Source organism: Lontra canadensis, unplaced genomic scaffold, assembly GCF_010015895.1.
Source record: "Lontra canadensis isolate GAN:19392208 unplaced genomic scaffold, GSC_riverotter_1.0 scaffold24, whole genome shotgun sequence".
NCBI classification, from domain to species: Eukaryota; Metazoa; Chordata; class Mammalia; order Carnivora; family Mustelidae; genus Lontra; species Lontra canadensis.
In genome coordinates, this window is record NW_022631018.1 from 4,931,044 (window position 1) to 4,950,458 (window position 19,415).

General features: G+C 42.3%; 1 protein-coding gene across 1 annotated transcript in view; it reads right to left on the minus strand.

Moving 5' to 3' along the window:
• Positions 1–445: 445 nt before the first annotated feature.
• LAMC1 (laminin subunit gamma 1) overlaps positions 446–19,415 on the minus strand; it is a 126,386-nt gene continuing 107,416 nt past the window's right edge. Inside the window, exons 18-28 of the mRNA XM_032862676.1 lie at positions 18,947–19,103; positions 15,014–15,219; positions 14,510–14,589; positions 12,566–12,703; positions 11,885–12,029; positions 10,681–10,830; positions 10,313–10,427; positions 9,097–9,296; positions 7,614–7,772; positions 5,046–5,145; positions 446–3,458 (exon numbers count right to left, since the gene is read on the minus strand). Coding sequence (XP_032718567.1) covers positions 3,202–3,458; positions 5,046–5,145; positions 7,614–7,772; positions 9,097–9,296; positions 10,313–10,427; positions 10,681–10,830; positions 11,885–12,029; positions 12,566–12,703; positions 14,510–14,589; positions 15,014–15,219; positions 18,947–19,103 — 1,707 coding nt within the window. The 3' untranslated portion in view covers positions 446–3,201. The remainder of the gene's footprint in view (positions 3,459–5,045; positions 5,146–7,613; positions 7,773–9,096; positions 9,297–10,312; positions 10,428–10,680; positions 10,831–11,884; positions 12,030–12,565; positions 12,704–14,509; positions 14,590–15,013; positions 15,220–18,946; positions 19,104–19,415) is intronic.

Genomic DNA, 19,415 nt, shown 5'->3' on the forward strand with positions numbered 1-19,415 from the left:
AAATAGTCGTGTTGGACCGCAGCCACACTCGTTGGTTTACACATCGTCTGGGCTGTTGTCATGCTGCAGGAGCGAAGTCGGTGTAACAGAGACTATAGGGCCTGCGAAGCCTACAGTATGTACAGTCTAGCTCTTTACAGAAAAAAGTCTGGCTGCCTCTGGACCATACCAAAGTAGCCCCATATGAGAAGGGAAAAGAAAAAAAAAAAAATATATATGTGTGTGTGTGTGTGTGTGTGTGTGTGTGTTATTTGTATATATAATACATACACACATATATGTACATACACATAAAAACACACATGTAGAGCATGTAACCTACACACATACTGGACTGTTCTCAAGAAAATAAGTCACCCAAAGAAGGTATTATGAGCAGCTTTCTCTTCATCATACCTTTCAAAACATCCTCTGTCCTCAGTACCACACTCAGGCCACACAAATATAAAGGGTTACAAATATTCAGATTTTATTATAAATAAAATACTGTTTTTTTTTTTTAACATAAAAAAATGCCAAGTGTTGCATTTTATTCACCACCCTGGAGAGCGAGACTGTAGAGATTAAGGCAAACAGCTAGAGTGAAGGCACATACCAAAGGGCCACCGTTGGGGTTACAAGGAAGAATTCCAGGGCACAGCTGGACGCCCCGCCCCCCGCCACGACACGCAGCATTCTGCAGCAGCCACCCTGTCGGTTTCGTTACATAAAATACAGGTAACTAGAACTATACAATAAAATAATGTATATTGCAGGAGTGTAATGCAGGTATTGTCTTATAAAGAGATTTTATTTTAAAAATAAAATTCTGTTTAAAGATATACTACACAGATGGAGAAGGAGAAAAGCAACAAAACACTCCAAATTTCACTGCAGCCTAAGACTGACTGGTGTGAGGCTGACCCCCGGGCTAGAGGGAAACTGTCCTGGCAGTTGATCTACGGTCCTTGTCCCGCAACCTTGAACAGAATGTCTCTGTTAGGAGGTGGCCACTTAACACGAGGAACCAGCTAGGAGATTCTGATGTGAAAACTTGGCAACAGAAGAGGCCTGGGAGAAGCAGCCGAGAGAAAGCCAGGGTGTGCCAAGTCAAAGCCTTTGGAGCCGACTCTGGTACGCCAGGAGGCGGCAAGGGGTGAACCCGGACACTCGGCCGCTCCCACTCCACCTGTCTGTCCACCATCCCTGAGGCCCTCTGAGCGCTCAGCGGTCACACACTCCCCCCTCAAACGGGCCCGTCCAGCTCCCACCGTGGGGAAGGGCCTCTGCAGCTCATTCCCGGTTAGACCCACATTGATGCCGAAGATGCCATTCGGCAAAATGCGCTCACATCCCGCCACCGCCTGCGCGGGAGCGGGCCTGGGGAACATCAGGCCGCGGTTTCGGGTCCCGGGCCTGCATTGGAGGAGGGCGGGAGGCACCCCGCGGGGCGGCCGTGGGTGGAGGGAAAGCGGGTCGGCATTCGCGCTAGAAAATGAACATGTCGCGGACGCGAGGCGAAGGGCTGAGCGCGGGGGACAGACGCCGTGCGAAGACCCGCAGACGGAAGGGAAGGAGGTCTACAGACACGCTGTGCCAGTGATAGGGAAGAATCCCGTGAAGAAGTGAACAGACAGTGCCATTCTAGAAGTAGGACCAAGTATATTTACATAAATTCCTTACTCTATAATCATGATAAACAAAACAAAAATTCACACAAAAATATAAATTTGAAATAATTAATAGCACCAGTGTGTCAGATAATAGTTTCTTTCCCCCCGCTACGCAAAGTACAAAGTTGCATAGTGTTAAAGGCTATATATGTTTCTCGAAGGTGGGTTGGGAGGAGGAAGGGGTTGTGTGGCAGGGGAATCTTCACGCCGTGGTCTTGAGAGAGAACCACAGACCTGAGGATCCGAAGCCGAGAAGCCAGCTAGGCAACTCCACCTACGGGGCCTCCCTCTGCACGGAGAGGGAAGGTGTCGAGTGGGTCTGGGTCACAAAGTGCAGGAACTAGATGGTGCTGGCAGCTGTGTGGAAGACTGAGTGCAAGGGTTTGCCACCAGGAGTCGGCAGACTAGGTGTGTAGCGCGATCCTAGAAGATGGGAACGTCAGAAGATAATTGAGGATAAGGGTCAAAGGTGTCATCTCTCCCCAATGGAAGAAAAATGGATATACGGGATCCTGACCGTACAAGCTGCATCTCCGTTTTATCCCTTTGCTAGGAAAGACCAGGATAAGGCAGCTTGTTTCTTGTTGGTTTGTCAAGATCTTAGGGACCAACTGCTCTCTACCGGATACCAGCACTAGTTCCAAGACCAATACACTAAAAAAAAGCTCTAGGAATTAGTTTGATTTTGGGAAAACAAAAACAAAAACAAAACTTAGTGGTTATCATATCCCTATTTCTTCTGTATAAATTCCATTTCTAGGAATATCAGAAGATGTCTATTGGTGAGTGCAAGCTGCCCATCCAGATTTATCAGCTGCCCAAAGATCTGAAAAAAGTGTATCTTCCTAGTCAACTATTAACATATGAGAAAACGTTCCGCCTACTTCCGCAGCCTCATTCTCCTGGAGATTGTCAGGAACAATTGCATCCTTACCCGTGGATGGCTCAGTGTCCTATACTCAAAAGAGCTAAAACAACTGACGATGGCTCTTGACATTCTAAGTAACCAATACCTTTGGCACAGGATGTTTATTTCCTTTTGCGTAAAAGGAGGAGGGGTAGTAGATGTAGGTGCACTTTCTTTATCGATAGATTGGATATACTGGCCATCACAACGCTACTACTTGTAGCCAAACTTTTCCTTCATAGAAACAAGAGTACTAAGACTGAGGAGGTTCTGTTGGCAACAGGGACAAAAGGGAGGGCTACTTGCTCAGCCCTGGCAGACAATGATTCCCACGAAGTGTTTACACCACCGTATGATAACGTAAGACGCCATGTCCTCATGCGACTCAGAAGGGAAAGTGTGGGTAAGGGAGCACCTTCCGTGGAAGAGAGACTATCAGATAAAACCCTTTGTTCCCGATTCGTGATGTCTGACTTGCTTCTCTTTAAGCTTTGTGAATTTTCCTGGTTCAAAAGGACAGTGGTGGAGAGCAGCAGAGAAGTGGGGGTCTGAAAAAAATGTAATCTTTGTGTTAAGGCACTCTGTGGCCTCACTAGAGCTCCCCGGTTGCGGGGTGCTACCTTCCAGCCCTGAAAGATGGCCCTAGGGCTTTTCGATGGACGGGGTGTTGAAGCAGCCAGACGGTAAGGTCTTCTTGATGTCTTCCAGGTTGCGAATGTCCTTCATGATCTCCTCGATATCTCTGTTATAGTCCATGATGGCGGCCTCTTGCTTCCTGGCCTCGTTCTCCAGATCAGACACTTTCCGGTCGAGATCACTGACTCTCATTTCATCTTTGGCTTTGTTCAAGGTGCCTTCGATCTCATTGAGCTTGTTCAGGTCCACCGTGTCCAGCTGCCCTGTAGAGTCAGAAAGGACACAGGAGGAAACAGATGCTTTCAGTAAGAATTACCACATCACTCCGCAAGCACTTCCACTAGTCTCTCGTATAAATGGAGCCAGCAGCTGCCACTATGCCATGGTGGCCTGCAAAGGAGACTTGTAGACCGTTCGTGTCGCGCCAAGGGCATGAACAATGCAGAGCACGTACAAACGCGGACCTAACTCAGCAAGGACAGGTCAGAGCATATAATGGATGGGCTGGATGTTTTGTCTGAGTAAACAGTTTTTGTGAAATGTTGTCTAAATACACAGCTGCTGTGCTTGAGGTCTTAAGCCTCACGTGCGGGTTTGAAGGTCATCTGGTAACACAATACCATTTTCATGTTCATATATGTAAACTGTATGTCATTTCAATGCCATCTACTGAACATAAAAATCTTCAAGCTAGAATGCTAAGCCCTTGGCTCTTCAGCTTCCAGGGAGTCTGAGTTAATTCCGGGGAGTTCTGTCCTGCCTTTAGGAGTTAGACGCTATCTGGAGCCCTCCTATGGAAAATGGCCAGGGATGAAAATGTTGAAACAATTCCAGCAAAAGCTTCACTTTAAAATTAGCAAGAAAAGGAGGTTCTCCTGGAAAGGATTGTTTCCATAATTAATGAAAGCAGATGGCCATACAGTGCTCAAGACTTTTTGCATACTGTACTTGACTAAATTCTCCCAGGACCATATTCCGCCAGTGATTCTCAGATGTTAAGTAATTTGCCCAAGTTTGCACAGTTTACAAGCCTACGAAATAAAGACTCCAACCCAAGCCAACTAACTTTGAAATTCAGCTCTTTCTGGCACAAAAAGCTGTATCTTCTAGCTCCTTTCATTTTAAAACCCATCTGACAGCACATAATTTATTATTCTTGATATTTGAGACATAAAAAATACACCCTCTCCCACCCTCCAAACAAAACAAAACAAACAAACAAACAAACAACCCCAAACAAAACACTGACCAAAGTTTCAAGGCTAAAGCAGAATGCCTTGCCGTGAAGCTGTATGGGCTGGAGTGTCACCACTTTGTAATGGAGGCTGCGACAAAATCTGTCTTGTGACCAAGCCTGCTCCCTATCACACTACATTAAAAGAGCGTTTCAGCATCCTTGCGTTTCCTTGAAAAATCAAGCTTATTCTCTTTTTGACAAGCTGTCACCTCATCAGATTCTCCTTTTAATGAGCAAATGAGCAGAATTCCAGGCAGGGAAGTCATCTCCAGTTTAAAGTGCTCTCCCACTCTCCCACTGAAATCCTTGACTTCAAACCCTGGAAAGAGGCCCTGCCAGCAGGACGAGCTAAGAACAGTCACTGCTCATCTATCCTAAACATCGGCCGCAAGTGAGCCACCTCGAAGTCCCTGGACTGTGGTCAGATTGCAGGACTCAGGTCACATGCCATGGAAGGACCTCGTAATTTCTTGCTGAATTAATACAACCTTGAGCCCTGTTTCAGTTCACACAATGGTCATGTTGTAGCGTCTGCTTTTGTGTTCAGTGTATCAGACCCAGCAGCAGCACAAAGAATCCGGAGGCCACCCACAATGACTCTACAGCCACTTACCCAGCTGCTCCAGGAGCTCATTGATCAGGTGGAGGAGGCTGGTAACGGAGTTTTTGGCTTTTCTGGCATTGATCTCGGCTTCCTGAGCAGCCTGCGAAGCCTATACCGGGAAAAGGACAGATGATAGATGCCAACAGTTCTGATGGCGTGTGCTCATGTTCCTGAGATTTTTTCCCCCCAATCAGCCAGCAAGTCCAATTTTCACAGGCTTCCTCTTTCCTGACTCGTGAAATGACAGTCTCTCATTGTATGGGGTTTGCTTTTGTTTTGGCTTTTTTTTTTGGGGGGGGGGTGTCTTTCGGTATACCTTCATGGTGAAATGTTGCTATTGTTAATTCATAGAACAATCACAAGTAGGTAGTCTCCATACCTACACTGACTGTATATTTCAAAAAGGCCAATATCATGTACTTTTCTCACTTTCTCACTCAAGAACACATGGAAGTGGATTCGTGACCAAATTCATCAAGCAGAAAAAAGGGATTTTTAAGGACAAGCATAAAAAGTACGTTTTAGAACCAAAACATGTCCTTCAGGACACTCTTAGAGACTTGATTATTGGAAATTCCTATTCTCAGCAAAATTTCGTAATCAAGGGACACCTTCTGTAGCACCCCTCCCCTGTGAGTGCACACTCACACGCGCACAAACCGGGGTGATACATAGTTTACATTTTGTAAATCAACCAAAGGTAAATGTATTTGGGAAAATTCCATAAAACCTGAACAAATACCCTGTGTGTGAGTCACAGGAAATGACAATGGAAGAGGAAGTGTCTGAATATCAGAAAACAGATGCTCTCACAAATAAATCCAGTCAGGATAGAAGTGAGAGGCTTTGAGCTCCCCACCACAGAATTGTTTTCCCCAGTTTTTGGCTCAAGACACTGCAGCATTTTTGGATAGAAACAATGTAAGATTTTAAAAAAAGGAAATGTGTGAGGGGAAAAAAAAACTTCCCAAATGAACGCTGGACCTCTGCGGAAGTCGCAGCCAGTCTCACTGAGCCCTGACAGGCTTTTCTGCGTGTCCTGGGAGAGGCTGAGTGACTTCGCCATGGGCGGCAGACAGCGATGCTACAGCGTGCGACCTGCGGGCTCCAGCCTCCTCTTCCAGGACAACCATCAGCCTTTACTCTTTTGACGAAAAAAGTGATGTGACAGACTCAAACAACACGGGCTCGGTGCCATGCCTTTAGGACTGACGTCCATACAAATGGGACAGGGTGCGTGAAGCTGCTTTGTGTTCGTCAGAAGTTATTTACCAGAAAGAACAAAGATGGATGCTCTTCCACTCTCTGAGCGGAATCCATACCCTCTTTTCCGAAGCTCATCAAGAACATAGCCTTTTCCTCCTTTCCACAGGCTCTAAACCCACCATATTAAAAATCATATTAAAAATGAAATGCAGGGGCGCCTGGGTGGCTCAGAAAGTTAAGCCTCTGCCTTCCGCTCAGGTCATGATCTCAGGGTCCTGGGATCAAGGCCTGCGTCGGGCTCTCTGCTCAGCAGGGAGCCTGCTTCCCCCACCCCCCGCCTGCCTCTCTGCCTACCTGATCTCTGTCAAATAAATAAATAAAATCTTAAAAAAAACAAACAAATATGAAATGCAGAGACCCTCAGCACATACGAAAAATGGGTATTTTTTCCTATATGGGAATTCCTTTCTGAACCATCCCTTGCTATAGAAAATCAAGACCGTCCAAAACAAAACCCAAAAAGTGAACTAAAATAGTGTTTGCACGAGGGTGCTTCCTGTTAACGCTTTCCTAGAGTCTTCTCTACCTAGATCAACAGGGTTAGTATTTCTCCTTCCTGTCCCAAGGCGAAAATCAGCCAGAGTAAAAGGCCTGTTTTTCCCTAAGAGTGGGAAAAGGGTCCCTTGCTTGGGCTGCAAGTGCACAATTAAACAAGTTCATTATGGTGACTGTAATCAGACTGAACGGAAAAGTTATGTTTCCACTTTGAAAACAAAATATAGCATACAACTGAAAAATACACCCTTGTTCTTTCTTGGGCCGTGCATTCCTCAGTCAGTTTTGTCACCAACAGTGTTGTGTATATACATCATCACAAAAGGTAAAAAAATAAAAAAATAAAAAATAAATAAATTAGATATAAGTTTGGTATGTTTTTGTCATCATCAAAAATGAAACACAAGAAACTGGTCTTTGTCTCGAGAAAGTAAGTTGCTGGGATAACAAGAGTAGGAAGGAAATTAACTTTTCATTGTATTCCTTTTTATTTCTTTCTGATTTTATACCATGTGTGAATCACCCATCCAAAAACACAACTACATACTTTTTAATGTCCTAAAACTTCAATGTGTAAAAAAGAATGTTTTGCTTTTAATGGAGAGAAGCTTTGGGACAGGACAATTGTGCAATAACCCCACAAGAGATCCAAATTCTTTGTCTTCTATGTAAGTTACTAACCCGATTCTTGGCCAGAAAACACAACGAAAAACAGAAGTCAATATGAAAGAGACTCTTCTTAACAAGACGGAGAGACCCTTGTCATTAAACACCCTCCACTTTCTGCCCACGAGCAAACAGGCCCAAACTGCTTACCATCCCTGCCATCATCATATCCTGGTCAGCGTCCTCCTGTTTTTTCTTTAGCTCCTTTTCTGCTTCCTGTAGTTGTTTCAACATAGTGTTCACTTCGTTATCCAGGTCTGTAACTTCTGCAAAAGTCCTTTCGGCTTCTGCCTTGGTGCTCGTAGCGTTCTAGGCACACAATAAAGAACTACTAATGAAGAAAAGCTTTCCTCTTTCTAAGCTACATTCCCACACCTTTTATAATCTGTACAATGGTTCGAAAATATAACCCAGAAAGAACAGGGCAGGAAATTACACTATATGCTGATTTGGAGTATCATTTATTTGGGTTCCAAACAACAGGAAGGAAAGAAAAGCTAGCGTTACCGCCTAACAAAACAGCATTTTATATTTTATAAAACACTTCCATTTCTTTCCTCTTATTTGTCCTTAATATTTCTTGTTCTATCACTGCTGTTTTTAGTTGAGGTCACATGGCTAGCAAATAGAACACTTAAATGGTGTACACTTCCCAGCACATCATACTGGTTAGATCCTTTGACTTGGATACATTTTCAGTTCAAATGCAGTAGCCTAGTTCTACTTGGCTGTTCATCACAAGGTACAAAAAGACCGTGATCCTGATGTAGGAGTATTTTATAAAATATAATTAATCCTAAAACCAACTTGTTCTAAGCAAACTAAAAAATGTATGTGAATTCTCAAACACATTATTTTGAGAATCTGTTCCAATCTCTCCTTTAAATAAACAGATTTATTCCTTTAAATAAGAAAAAGCCAGCTTAAAGAAATTATTCCTTAGGGTGATCGTAGAAAGAGGACGACACTTGGGTGGCTCAGCTGGCTAAAGCACAGGACTTTGGCTGAGGTCACGCTCTCAGGGTCCTGGGATGGAGCCTTATGTCAGAATCCATGCTCAGTGGGGAGTCTGCTTCTCCCTCTGCCCCTTCCCTGCTCATGCTCAGTCTCCCTCTTCAATAAATAAGTAAAACCTTTAAAAAAAAAAAAAAGGAAAAAAGAGATGAGTAGAAAGAATCCTAGCAGTGGCAGCTAAATAAGGTAGGGCTCAGATATAAAATATGCTCGAAAGAGGGGCCTGAGAGTTTTACTGACCTGGAACTCTACACAGATTGAAAAAAAAGTCAGCTGTCCGTGTCAAAGAACTGTGTTTATTTGAGAAGAGTGTGATTTTTTTCATGCAGGGCACGCCATGGGCCCATGAAGCCATCCCCCTCCTCACCACGTAGACCCTGCCGCTGAGACAACAGCAGAAATGTTCAAGGGCCCTTCCAATGATTTCAATGACTCTCCCTCTTCAGTCAACGTACTTAACTACTCTAACTTCCCAGTAAAAAATGAACAAAGTTTAAGATAATCTTACTGGAGTTGAGGAAGAAGCCTACAAGGGCTTTTAGGGATCTGGAAAGAAACCGGAAGAGGACTAGAGAAACACAGGGACAGAGACTGTTGGGGAGAAGGGCGAAGCACACACCTTCTGGACGGCGCTGGCGATCCTCTCCGCCTCGTGGGCCTTGCTCTTGGCCTCGGTGGCGTCCGCGGCAGCACTGCCCAGCGCCAGCTGGGCCTCCCTCGTCTTTTCGTTGGCTTCCATTATCGTCTGGTTGATGGCAGGGATTCTCCTTAAAGCCTCCTCTGCAGCAGTCTTGTTATCGTTCACTCGTTGATCGAAATCTAAAATAAAACAAGTTCAGGGAACGCATGTGAACTGGACTCTCAGCCAGCCAGAAGGGACCCTTTTAGGGAGCTGCAACGGGATTCTGTTTTACGAACAATGACCGTCAGGAGAGAAAAATGAAAAACGGCACAGACGGCCTTAAAGGACGAAGCGCCCAGCTTCATAGATTCCTATGAAGAACACGTTTCTAGAATGAAGTTTATTTTCGTGCAAAGCAGTAAGTCTGCCGTTACTGCACGGCAACCAGTATTAAAAGCTGCAGTTTATTTAGTGTTCACTAAATGTGTTAGCTACTGAGTAAAGAGCTTTTTTCTATGCCTGTGAGGCAGGCACTGTATCATTTTTACACATGAGAACTGAGGATTAAAGAGGGAGATAATTTCCCCCCAAGGAGTCACAGAAGTACGAGGTGGGTCAGGGATCCTCACCCAATCCCACTGATCGCAGAGTCCATATAGCCGACTGTTATCTTGGAAAGCTTCCATGTTTATAGACCCTACGGGCTATTTTAGCAGAGACAAGTCCAGGACCTGCCAGTGAATTGAGCACATTTCTTTTTTCTTTTGGATGAGGACAGAAGGCACAAAGATTGAGATGCTACTGGCAGAGAAAATTAAAAATAATCTCCGTTTACCAACATGAGCCAGCTAAACAGGTATATCTTGATAACACGAGTTATTCTAGTATCAGAAAATTTCCTTGTTTTTGGTTTTATTTTCATACTGAGGTACAAAGGGGTAAAATGACATGAGCTCTTGGATATTTCTTTGAAATCCCTCAGTATAAAAAAAAGTAGGGTGGAGGTTGGGGGATGAAGTTAATGAGTTAATGTAGTAAAAATCATTCACTGTTGAACTGGGTGATCGATTTAGGGGATCTGTTATACACTCACCTTTCATATGGTGTATATTTTGAAAATCTCATGGTAAAAATTAAAAAAAAAAAAAAAAAAAGGAAATCGCCTTAGTGAAGAAAACATAGAAACTGATGCTACTGTGTGAGTCTTTCATACCCTTCAGGTTGTTGAGGATGTCATTGGCTTCTTGTAACGTATTTCGTCCCTTTTTAGCAGCTTCTTCTGCAAGAGCTTTGGCGGCATCTGCCCGGGCTAGGAGCTGGTCAGCAGTCTGCAAACACATGGCAGGATCAGAGGACACACCCTCCAAGGTGACTCCCTTCTTCCTCCTACCAGACCAGGCACCTCCCACCTTGCCACCTGCCAGCACGGGGCAGCCGGGCCGGGGCTCCCCACACAAGTTCTGCCTCTGAATCCCTGAGGACTGGCAGCCCCTGTGCCGGGTCACGTCACAGACATAGCTCACGCTGGCACAGTTCCAGAGCTGGCCGCAAGGGATGAAGCCGCCTGCAAATCAGACCAACCTGCTGTTCAGTCTTTCCTTTCTCCAGAAGCTTCTTGACTTCAAGTTCCTTCCCTCTCATGTCCTCTCTGAGGTCCTCGTAATCTTTTAATTTCTGGTCAATTAGACGGTCTAGATCCTCCGCTTCCTTCTTGATTTTATTTGCCTCACTCTGTGAAAAGCAAGTAAGGTTGTGACCTTGTAGACAAAACAATGACCCTGATGAAAAGGTAGGCTTAGTAACTGTGTTTAACACTTAACACTCAGAGATATCTTTAAAAGAACAGTACAGGTCAAGATTTTATGGACTTTTTTTTTTTTTTTTTAATTGACGTATACTCTACACACAGTAAAATGCAGAGCACTTAGTGACAGGAGTTTTGACAAATATATTGACCTGTGTAACCAACACCCCAAACAAGACACGGGATATTTCCACCCCAGGAAATTCCCTTGTATCTCTTTCCAGTTAATTTCCACACCTATCTTTTCAACAATGCAGCTGCCCCTGGTCTGGCTTTTATCACCAATTAGTTTTGCTTGTTCTCAAACTTCAAACACGTGAGATCAGACGGTATGTACTTGTCTGAAGACAACGAGCGCAAGCCTGACGGTAAGAAAACCACGTCAATGCCTCCAACACAAAAAGTAAACTATTAAATTTCAAATTCAATGTGAAAAATCAAGCATTTATACAGGGCCTGGAATGAGGATTCAGGAGTCGAGTACAGATGTAATAAAATCCTACCATAACCCCGAGTGATTCTTTAGCTGCCTAATAGCATCCTGATGTAGTTCTTTCATTTAAACCACTTTCTTTTATTTCTCTCTTGTTCTCAACCAAAGCGTGCCTGGGCGTAAGGGTCTGGGTGTACTCTGTTCTAATAAACACAAATATATAATAATTTGGATTTATATTAAAGACTTAGGAGTGATTATTCCTATCACTGAAGTAGTCCTTGCTATCTCTATAATCACAGGATTCTTGACCTCAGTAAGTGAACATACCTGAGGCAGAACTTGACACTACCAGTGAGTCAGCTGGAGGACAGAGGAGGTCCGTGACAGTGACAGTGGTAGGGCAGTCAGAATAGCTCTTACCCAGACTGGGGGTGTAGGGGGGTATGGGGTGTGTGTGTGGGGTGGGGGAGGCTGAGGCCGCATGCTCTGGACGGGTGACAGCAGTGGCAGCCAACCCCTGTGCACACAGGTCATCCAGCCCGTACCTCCAGGGCTTCCGAGTCCACGGGTGTCAGCTGGGCAACGCTGGCATAGATCTCCACTGCCTTATCTCCAGCCCTTTTGGCCTCCTCGTGTACCCGGGCAGCTTGCTTCTCCAGATCCTGTGACATGTTCTTTGCTTGTTCATACCTAAGGAGCAAAAGATTTAACGAAAAACTTAGTAGTTGCTTTTGGCATCTTAACCTTAACCTCACTCATTCTGGTTCAAATCCCTGCAACAGAATTTCCGAAACTTCAAAGAAAATGGTATTATTTAATACCAACACAGCTTAACTTTAGATTTCATCTGGTCACTTCTATTTATACCACATGGTTTACCACCTCTTTCTTTTTTTGGACACCTTTTAAATACTTGTAGCTCAAGTATATTTTCTCTACTGACTCTAGGATACTTTCTCTCTTCTTTTTTTCTTGATGCAGAAATTTAAGTATCACAGCTAGTCTTGTTACCTTTCTCTGTGGTTACAGAAATTGGAACAAATAAAACCTCTGTGGCTCTACAGCCCCTGCTCCAACCACTGCACCATTTCAAAAGCATCATTAACGAAAGAGATCTTCCTGCACGGATGCGCGCTCTGAATCCATCGGCATTTAATTTTTCATTGAACTGGTTCTACTTGCAAGCACAACTGAAGGGCCATAAGCCACTTTGAAACGACACTCACTTTCTATTAAGTTCTTCAATCTCAAGTGCTGTTTGGTTTTCTCCCGCCAGCGTTCTCAGAAGCAGATTATAGGCCTCAGTTGATGTATCATTAGCTGTCTTCGCCACACGTACGATGTCATCGGCTTCTTGTTTATGGCTGTATAATGTAAAAGAAAAAATAAACCGTGAAACAGAATGACTTAATAGGGAAAATAGCAGAATTCAGGTAATGCTCACCTTATTATATATACATTTACTAATGTGGACAGAGCCCTATAAATATCGAAAAATTCTTATAAATTGGGAACTCTGCAACCATTTCAGTGGGGCTAAGTTTACAACAGCATTCTACAATCTGAGAAAATGGTATTTTCCAAATGACATTTTCCTATAAAGTTTATAGGGGCAAATGTCTACATTTCTTCCAAAAATTGCTTCTAAATAAAATCCTTTAAGAATAATTGATCTGTGGGGGCACCTGAGTGGCTCAGTGGGTTAAAGTCTCTGCCTTTGGCTCAGGTCATGATCTCAGGGTCCTGGGATTGAGCCCCGTGTCGGGCTCTCTGCTTGGCAGGGAGCCTGCTTCCCTTCCTCTCTCTCTGCCTGCTTCTCTGCCTACCTGTGATCTCTGTCTGTTAAATAAAATATTAAAAAAAAAAGAATAATTGATCTGTGAAACCATGTATGCTGTCAAGAACTCATCTAGACTTAAACACGAGTCCCAGACCTAATGTTTGATCCCTGCTCTGGTTCAGTTACTACATAGTCTTGAAACAGCCTCCAACTGCTCAGACTTCTCGTATGGAACCCAATTACTGGCAAGGAAAAGTAACCCAACACCAAGTGGAAAGCAACATGTCAACAGGGAATCCAGCCAAATAATGCAGATTTCAGCTGTGGAACGGCTAAAACTTCATAGTACAGCTCTAAAACTTCAAATTACAGTATCACACTCCCGTATATGGCCATTCCTTTTCGGTAGGCTAAGGTTTCTTTCAAAATTCCTGCATGAAAGACACCAGAAGAATTTTATTTTCAAGACCTAATTTCCTTGGGAATTTTCCATATGTTTTCAGCTATCTTCTTTTAATCAGAAGATCCAGCTATGAAACCGTCAATGTTCTATGAACTAAATGACACAGCTCACACATTTACATTTACAAAGAATAGAAAGAGAGCACACAGTTAAAGCAAGAAGCCAAAGTAATTGCTCTGAATAATGAGGCTAAAATTCTAATGTCGGGCTTACCCATGAGGGTAAGCCCCCATACCCATGAGGTCTACTAACTGCTCTGCAATTCATTCAACAAACAGTGACTGCGTACTTACTATGTCCCCGACGTCGTTTTAGGTATCGGAACTTTAGCAGTGAATGAGACACACAAAAACACCTGCCCTTCATGAAGTCTACATTCTAGCAACTACTTCAACAATTTTTTTTCAATTTCATACTCTCCTACAACTTCAGAGTTTTTCCTAAGGAACTATCTTAAACTTAATAATTTAAAAAAGTCTCAAAAAAAATGAGGAGTGAAATGGTCTGTTTTCTTGGGCTGATTTTCCAAAGGTACTATGGGTTAGTAAGTGTTCTCTATTAAAATCTGGGAGTTAAACATTTTTGTTAAAAATTAATTTTAAAAACTAAAAAAATAACTAAATTCAACTGTGCTTCTTAGTTATCACTTTAAGGTTTTGAAATTAAAAAATCTAAAAATGTTATAGTTTTCTTTGAGATGTGTAAATATAATTTCCCTCCAAAGCATCATGTTCAAATATTCAAAGTCAATATTCTAATTTCAAAGGAGAGGCAAGAGTACACACAGTAAATAACATTCCAGAAAAGAGCCAACTTTGCAAAAGTGGGTTATGTGAAAAGTGTCTGTGGGTGAAGGAGGGGACAACACGTCCACAATGTTAAGGACAGTTGTAATTTAACCATTAGACACAGGGATCTGGAGCTTACCGTTCAGCAAGCTTTCGTGCCTCTTCTGCCAAAAGAGTCATGTTGTTTGGGTCCCCTGTAGACTCCGGCTGAGTGATTGACTGAATTGGAAAAGAAGCACTAATTTTAAAGGACTGAACTATTTAAATTTAATAAAAAGCAAGTGTCAAAACCAAATTTCTATTAGTAAAAAGGGTATCTCATTAATTCAAAGATTTTTCATTAAGATCAGCATCCTTGGCTACAGATTATGATTTCTATTTTCACCAAAGGAGAACGGAAGTTTAAATTGACTAGTGCCATAGAAGGAACAAAGCTAGAGAAAGGACCCAGATGTCCTTTGGTTTTTATCCTGTTCATGATATACTAATTAATGACAACTTTGAGCAACGTGGCTTTCTGGCTCCATGCTTAGAGCCAAAAAGACACAAAGAATCAGTTTTGCTGAACCATTCAGTTGACAGTAAGACTTGCTACAAATTACCAGGGGACTCCTGTGCCCCAGCCTCAGACCTTCCCACTCACCACATTGGCAACAGCAATCTTTGCTTTCTCAAGTTCTTGGGTCGCGATTTCAATCAGCTGCTCTGTGCTCTCCACCCTGGCACGGGCTTGCTCAGCCAAGTTTCCAGTCTCTTCAATAGTATTGCGGATGTTCTGTAAACGGCTAATTTGGCTGGATAAGGTGTTATTCACTCTCTGGAGGCGGTCCATCAAATTCTGGTCCACATCTGCAATGGCAGTGCAGAAGAAAATCCATAAATGATCTGAAGGGGGGGGGGTACCTATTTCACATGAAATCCGAGGCACGACTTTATTCTTCCGAACACAGATCTTTCTGATAAGCTTTCCCTAAGCCCATCAGCAGAACTGGTTAGTCCTCACTGTGCCCAATAGTACCCCCACTGTTGAATTTATCGTACTGCCTCCAGTTGTGTGCCTGTCCCACTGGACTACGAGCTTCTCTTCCTTACTCATCACTACATCCCCAGTCTTACACGGTGACTGGCAAAGAGGAGACACTCAAGAAATGTCTGAGGAAGGAAAGCTTTGATGTTCCGGCACATGCCAGATTTAATCATAAAAATACAATGTTACTGAAAGCATTATCAGCCCTGACAGCTGGACATTTTACTAAACTAGGGAAAAAGCTAGATTCAAACCAATGTTGAAGTAAAGGCAAATTAAAGTGAAGGCAAATAAAAGTGAAGGCGAATTAAATTCATTTTGTATTTTAAACTAAATAAAGACTAAATACAGATTCTTGCTGCCCCGTCCAACCCCCTGGGAGAGGCAGGTAATTTCTTTTGTACAGAGTTCTGCTTTTGAATAGTTCTTCAAATTGTTCTTTATTGATTGTACCCATTCAGCTTAAATCTCATACCAGGGTCTTAATAAAAAAATAAAAAGATAAATGTATACCCGTGTAAATATAGTTCTGTCATCGTTAAAATTCTCACATGTCACGAGGGTATATGAATATACAAGAACCATGAAGTCCTATCCAAAACTGATCAGTTCTTATTTCAGTAAAATGCTCAGAATTGACATTTAAAGTTTCCAAGGAATGTGAGAAAGATGAGAGGTCAAAGTTAAGATCAATAAAGTTGAATACAGGTTTGGGAACTAGCATCTGATAAGCAGGGCCACCAAATACACGTGCTAAGCTGGTGCAGTGTGAAACTCGCCTAACTGTACACAGTGGCTTTGCTTGAATGATCAGACAATTCTTTTGACAATCTAAAGATTTTTAAGAAAATAACAAAAGACCAAAAAATGTTGAAATTGTAGAAAATCATTTAGACTCAGGAAGCATAAGCAGCCACTGCAATTATAAAAGACCCTTTCCTTTAGACCTTCAGGAATGTAACAGATACCAATCTCTCTGGCCAGCTTTTTAGAGAAACATCAGGAACTGAAAAGAGAACAGATAACCTAACTGGTAGGATCACTTCGAATGACTTCAAATTGCAAAACCTAATTGCATCATATAATCTCCTTTTAAAGCTGTAGAATAAACACAAGTTTAAACTACAAATAAATACTCAGGGGTAGTTTGAAAGGATAAATCATTGTGGAGATATTCTTATTCTTGGCTAGTTTGAACCCAAGTGAGAAAGGTCAGCCAGGAGCTCCACGAATCAAGTCTTAGCGGGAGGAGACTTTAACCCTCATCTCACTATGGTGGCTCCCCGAGCTAGGAGAAGCAGCAGCCTGTTATGTTCCTGCCTTTCAAGTGGCTCAAGGGGCGGTATGACATTCATGGCTTTTGTGAAAGCCTCTGTCCAATGGAATCACCTGCCTGGGTAGAGGAAAGCAAATGGTCATTATGGCCGGAGGAGGCTAGATGTAGCTGGGGCTGGCCGAGATGTGGAATGGTGCTGGCTGACCTCCCTTTCCAGCTTCTGGACTGTTCCCGTGTGCTGCGTTCCAGACCCCAGCTCTCAGATGGACTCAGCAGCACTTAAAGATAACCCCATATTCAATGCTTCAAGGTATATGGCAGGACACATGTGAATTTGTTATTACAAGAGAATACATTAATGGAAAAATGTGTGTCGCAAGTTTTTGTCAACAAAGAACATCCTAAAAAAACCACTAGTGTTTATACAGAACAGGAAACATTTAAATTCTTCTTAATCTATGTTTAATACTTAAAATGTTAACAACAACACAAAAAACAAACACATAACTGAAGTTAACATAAACTATTGACCTCTCATTTTATTTTTCATTTTCTAAAAATTTACCTTAGAAAACAATTTCTGAACGCTTATATAAAAATTAAACAAACTGGCCAAAACCAGATGCATCTCATTACTCCCTTCTTTACTTCAATAATTTTATAAAACCAAAATTATATATATATATTAGGAATATCTACAATAAGAAATAAGGAATATACTTAATTTTTGTTGACTATACTCTGACAGGAAGACCTAACTCCAAATGGGTAGATTCATAAACTCAATAAAGAGGTCAGTAATTGTGGTCCCAAGTATCCTAATGTTAATGAACATTTGCTGTGAGTGTCTGTGAACACTTTCATCTCGGTGATGGAAAGCCCCCCCCGCCAAAAGTGACCTCAGCCAGATAGCAAGTACTTTGCTAGAAGGAGCACAGTATTATTTATCTTTTCATTATTGGTATTCAACACAATGCCTGGTAGGCACTCATAAGTGTAGAAAAGGATTTGTCCAAATTTAGGAAAAAAAGCTTAATTCAGAGTAAGTAATAAAAATAAAATATTAGGGGCACCTGGGTGGCTCAGTGGGCTAAGCTGCTGCCTTCGGCTCAGGTCATGATCTCAGGGTCCTGGGATCGAGCCCCGCATTGGGCTCTCTGCTCAGCGGGGAGCCTGTTTCCCCTCCGCCCCCCGCCTGCCTCTCTGCCTACTTGTGATCTTTCTCTGTCAAATAAATAAATAAAATCTTTAAAAAAAAAATATTAAAGTGTGTTAAGGGGTGCCTGCATGGCTCCATTGGTTGTATCCAACTCGACTGGTTCAGGTCATGATCTGGGTCATGATCGAGCCCCTCATCAGCCTCTGCACTCGGCAGGGAGTCTGCTGAGATTCTCGTGTACTCTCTCCCCCTCTGCCCCTCCCCCTGTTCGCTGGCACTTGCTCACTCGCTCTCAAATAAATAAATATATCTTTTAAAAAAAGTGATTTAAAAAAAGTGATTCAAAAACAAGTAAATAATTTAAAATAACTTTTTCCTACTTGCAAAGTTTTACAAATTCAAGTTCCTTTGAAGTTAATAAGGTATTTTAAAAGAAACTGTTTTCTAAATCTTAAGCCAATTCCTCTGCTTATCATCCGTCTCATCGGATAATGTATGGGGGAGCAACATAATTTCAAAGGACATTAACTAGGCACATAATATAAAATATATGCTTTTACATGATGTTACTAGCACATCTGTTCACTTATTAAACAGAAAATTTCATAAGTAGGCACTAACTTCTAATCTTTCATAAATACCAGGTGTTATGTATTTAGTATCTAGCTGTTCAGTCAATACTTGAAGACTACAATTTTTCCTTATGAGGGTCCTTTCTAAGGAAATAAAGCAGTGTAGAAGAAAAATTCTCACTCAGTAGACTGACAGAAGAATCCAACTTCAAAAATTTTCAACTAAATTAATGCACGCCCAAAACACATACCTTTCTTGATTTTTAAAAACTGTTTGAAAACACTTTGTAATGGAACAGATTCAACACCTGGAATTTCAGCATTTAATAGTTTCTGATGTGTTGGGAGAATTATTTTTGCTTACTGTATCTTAAAACAAGTTCTTGTATTTTCACATATTGTTTTAAAAAAATTCAGATTCTACAAATAGTTTAAAAATTGAGGAAGAATTTTATAAAGCCATACTAAATAACCTTGAACTAGGAGCCATGTTTAAAGACTGGGCCATCTGGCAGGAGTTACCTACTGGTTAACATGTATACCTTTGACATCCTGGGCCTCTTGAAGGAGGTCCATAACTTCTCTCTCTGCTTCCTTCAGTCTTTCCTCAAAGGCTTGATCTGTCACCGCTTCTTCCCCAGTTCCAAGGTTTGCTATGAGATTCTCTAATTCCTGGAGTTTCACTCGATGATCAGCGACCTGAACATAATCAAGGTAGAAAAGGGAAAGGCAGCACATGCAAATATTCCTGAAGAACTCAGCGGTACTTCCTGCAGGAATGATCATCAAAGGGGCGCGCTCACCCTATAAATACGTAGGTCTATATACTCCACATGTTATCTACTTTTAAACAGGTAACGTGGGTAGTTTTTATTTCTCTGGCTTCAAGAGAAAAACTATCAAGCCCATTCCTTTGACATGAAACACTACCTGTTGAGGATTCTCCAGTTCTGACCTCTCCCTTGCATTTTAGATTGCTCTCCTGATACCTCCACTCAGCTCTGATGGGTA